General features: G+C 50.9%; 3 protein-coding genes across 3 annotated transcripts; 2 read left to right on the top strand and 1 right to left on the bottom strand.

Annotated features, from left to right (window-relative positions):
- Positions 1 to 299: 299 nt before the first annotated feature.
- FTJAE_14064 (uncharacterized protein) lies at positions 300 to 985 on the top strand (the record flags this gene model as incomplete). Its single annotated transcript, XM_037347266.1, has 2 exons — positions 300 to 561; positions 615 to 985. 2 exons carry the CDS (start codon positions 300 to 302, stop codon positions 983 to 985), a joined length of 633 nt encoding a protein of 210 aa, XP_037198922.1.
- A 169-nt stretch (positions 986 to 1,154) lies between these two features.
- On the top strand, positions 1,155 to 1,733 carry FTJAE_14063 (uncharacterized protein; the record flags this gene model as incomplete). Its single annotated transcript, XM_037347265.1, has 1 exon — positions 1,155 to 1,733. One exon carries the CDS (start codon positions 1,155 to 1,157, stop codon positions 1,731 to 1,733), a length of 579 nt encoding a protein of 192 aa, XP_037198921.1.
- Positions 1,734 to 2,072: 339 nt separating this feature from the next.
- Positions 2,073 to 3,026, bottom strand: FTJAE_14062 (uncharacterized protein; the record flags this gene model as incomplete). Its single annotated transcript, XM_037347264.1, has 1 exon — positions 2,073 to 3,026. One exon carries the CDS (start codon positions 3,024 to 3,026, stop codon positions 2,073 to 2,075), a length of 954 nt encoding a protein of 317 aa, XP_037198920.1.
- Positions 3,027 to 3,253: the final 227 nt, after the last annotated feature.

Genomic DNA, 3,253 nt, shown 5'->3' with positions numbered 1-3,253 from the left:
CAGGTTTTACGCGCGCTTTAATGGAGCGATGTCCAATGATCAATCGAGATTCAGTTTGAGACATTGGGGTCTAACGAGCTGTTAAAACGAGCTACGGGGCTGATTGCTTATACTTATGGAGAGTTCGGCTGCCAATCCTTTCGCGAGCGGTCGATTGTATTCAACCTTCCAAGCTACTCAATCATCTCGAAACGGTCACACTTCTGATCAGGGTATCTCAGTCGAGCTACGAGTTTCCACGAGAATGAGGCCTCGTCCCACCCAGCACAGATCCGGACTTAGTCCTTCCCGGGGATACAATGGGAAGAGAGCTGGACCGAAATGATATGCCATCTCTTGACGTTCCCATTGGTCGCATCATAGGATCTACTTCGCTTGCTTTTCGCCCTGATGTTGAGATCCCAGAACTGTGCGAGATCGACTCGGAGACTGATGAGGGACCTGAAACCCCGCCTGATGCTATAACCAGTTACGCAGGGTGGAATAGAACCATCAAGTCTGATAATCCTCCACCTCTTCAGCGAGCTACACTCATTGGAGGCGCTGTCGCGCACAATCTTTGTCTTGTCATTCCAGACGATGGCATTAATGGCTTCGCCGGCCTTCCCGTACAGCCTATTCGAGCAGCACGGGACAGCCGGCTCAATTGGTTGCCAAGATCTTGGACGATGAGACCGAAACGCCCCCAATGCCTTTCCTCATCCTTCCCGATGAACGTCGAGGCGGCCCCGACACCAAGAGTACCAGATCCGCTACGATGGATCTACCCGGGACTTGGAGCTCAACGTTTTACAATCGTGACAAATCAAACTCTGAGCCTATTGCTTTGGCCCTTACTGCTCTCAAGGCAGGAGGGGCGCGCGAGGAGAAGGAGGACGATGAAAGCGAGAAGGAAAAGCTTGGGAGCTTTAAAATGGAAGAGTTCGTCTTATCTGAAGACATCGATGACTTTGGGGGAATCAAGGGCCTGACTGCCAAGTTATAAAAGGATAAGGGTAAGTCTTCCTGATCGCGGACGCCTCCGTAAAATGCGTTCGTGTTGATGATACATTCGACATGAAGCTGACTCTTCATTAGGACCTGAGAAGGATGTCGTTGATACACCCGAGGAACCGAAATATTAAGAGGGTAGGACCGAACAGCCGGGCGGAAAGATGGCGCCTTTATCTGACGAACCGGACACTAAACCCGAGGATGACAAAGATGACAAGGAAGATGAAGAAGAGGAGGATGAGGNNCCTCTGGGGAAATTGTTCCTCTCCATTAACGACTTCAACCTCAAGAACCTTGCAGTGGAGAACTTCGAACTCACCTACTCCGAAGAGAAGAAGAAATTTCTCTTCAAGCCTGGTTTGCGACTCGAAGTGGACGTGCTGTTTAAGGACAGCCTTGCATGGGTTGGTGATGCCTTGAAGAAGTTCTTTGGTCCTAACGACCCTCCCAAGTCCCTTCATTTAAGTGTCTATTTGGCAGGCAATCGCGATTGGTCGAAAGGGCCTAAGATTGACAACTTGGTGCTTCAAGGATACTTTCCACCACTTGCTTTCAAGGCTTGGGATCTTCAGAACTTTAGGACGCTGGGTATTGAGATTACAGCTACCAAAGCGGCTAAGAATAAGCCATCGGAAGACAAGCTAGAAGGCGATAAGCCCGAGGATGAAAAGAAGGGTGAGACTGATGGCGATTACGACACTGGCAGCAGAGATGCCGAGACGGTTAAGCTTAGCAAATAACATGCAAATGAAGAGAGCCGGGACGATGATGGCGATGATAACGAGGAAGATGAGGTTGAAGAAGAGGGTTCCGACGACAAACCGAAAGAACAAAAGTCTTGGTTCTTTGGCTTTGCGTTTTTCGGAACCGTGCTTATCACCAAAGTTTCCCATGCAAATGTACCGCTGGCCGTCAACTGTAGAATTGGGAGGGATATTGTTGCCACGGAAGAGGAAAAGGAAAAAGAGGGCGATAGTGGCGATGAAGGTGGAGAAGGGGATGTAAAAGAAGAGGCAATCAAGACGATGGATGAAAGCCTAAGGGTGATGACAAGAAGGGCAAAGAAACCGACAAGAACGTCAGACCCTGCCAGTCTCACCCTGCGTGATCGTCAGATCGCGTTCCAACCCTTCAGGTGGATGACTTGCAGCCTCCCGCTCAAACGCTAGTCCCTCTGGCAAGGCGCTGAGTTCCTCGTCTTCTTCTCGGGTTGACACATCCAGATTGATGCTGGATCCCTGTGGGACCTCGGCCTCGGTGAGGCGCTGGATAAGCTCTTCCTCACTGAGTTCTCTCAGGTCATCCCTAAGGTGTTGGATATCCCCAGAGAACGTCTCCTTCTCGTTAAAGATCACATCTCTGGTGGAGATGACCTTGTTGGTCAACGGATTCCAAGCCCTGTAGATATTTGTCGAGTTGTAACCGACCAGGTATCCTATCCACCCTCGGGGATTGAGTCGTTGTCGCTGATTCTTCTTTTTCAAAGCATCGGTCGTCATCGCGAAGGCTTTACAGCCATACACGCGTAGGTGTGTTTGATCGGGCTTACGCTCCGTGACAACCACGCCGTCCCTAAAGGCAAAGTAAGTGTAGAAACGCTCATATGCCGTCTTCCAATTGTAGATATACTTGGGTGTCCTATTGTATAGGTATACGGCAGCACGCCAGATCTCAACCCAAAGGAACGAAGGCAGCTTTGCTCCGATTCTCATCGCGCGAGCTTTCTCCTTGATCATACCCCCCGAGCGCTCTGCGCCGCCGTTTTGACTTTGGGCATATGGCGCGGAGGGCTCTAGGCGCATCCCGTTTTTGATACTGAGGAAGTTACTTACCTGGTGACTATCCGGGATCTTGTTATCACACTCGATGACTTCAGGCCCACACTGGAGTTGCTGCTCCAGTGTTCTGAGTAGATGCTCAAGTGCACCGATAAGCGTTGGTGCAGTTCGATCGGGAAGATAATAGTCCCAGATATAGCCAGAGTAACGGTCAGTGACCAGCATAGCTGAAGTATAGCCTGGATCCCCACTCATGTCGTGGAAATCAATAGCGAGTCGGATTCCAGCCGTCTCGGGTGGAACTCGTCTTTGTCAACGGACTTGGCGCTTCACCTTCGCCATTCCACAAGCATCACACTCAACCGTGGAGATCCCTCTGATCTTCACCCCCCGAGATTGGCCCACGAGGTGCTTGAGTGCTTCAGGCCCTGGGTGTCCAAGTCGAAGGTGCCAAAAGGTTTCGTCTCCACTGCGAGGAGGGC

The sequence above is a fragment of the Fusarium tjaetaba genome, assembly GCF_013396195.1.
Source record: "Fusarium tjaetaba strain NRRL 66243 chromosome Unknown NRRL66243_c0000530, whole genome shotgun sequence".
In the NCBI taxonomy this organism is placed as follows: Eukaryota; Fungi; Ascomycota; class Sordariomycetes; order Hypocreales; family Nectriaceae; genus Fusarium; species Fusarium tjaetaba.
This window is presented reverse-complemented; position numbering and strand designations above follow the sequence as displayed.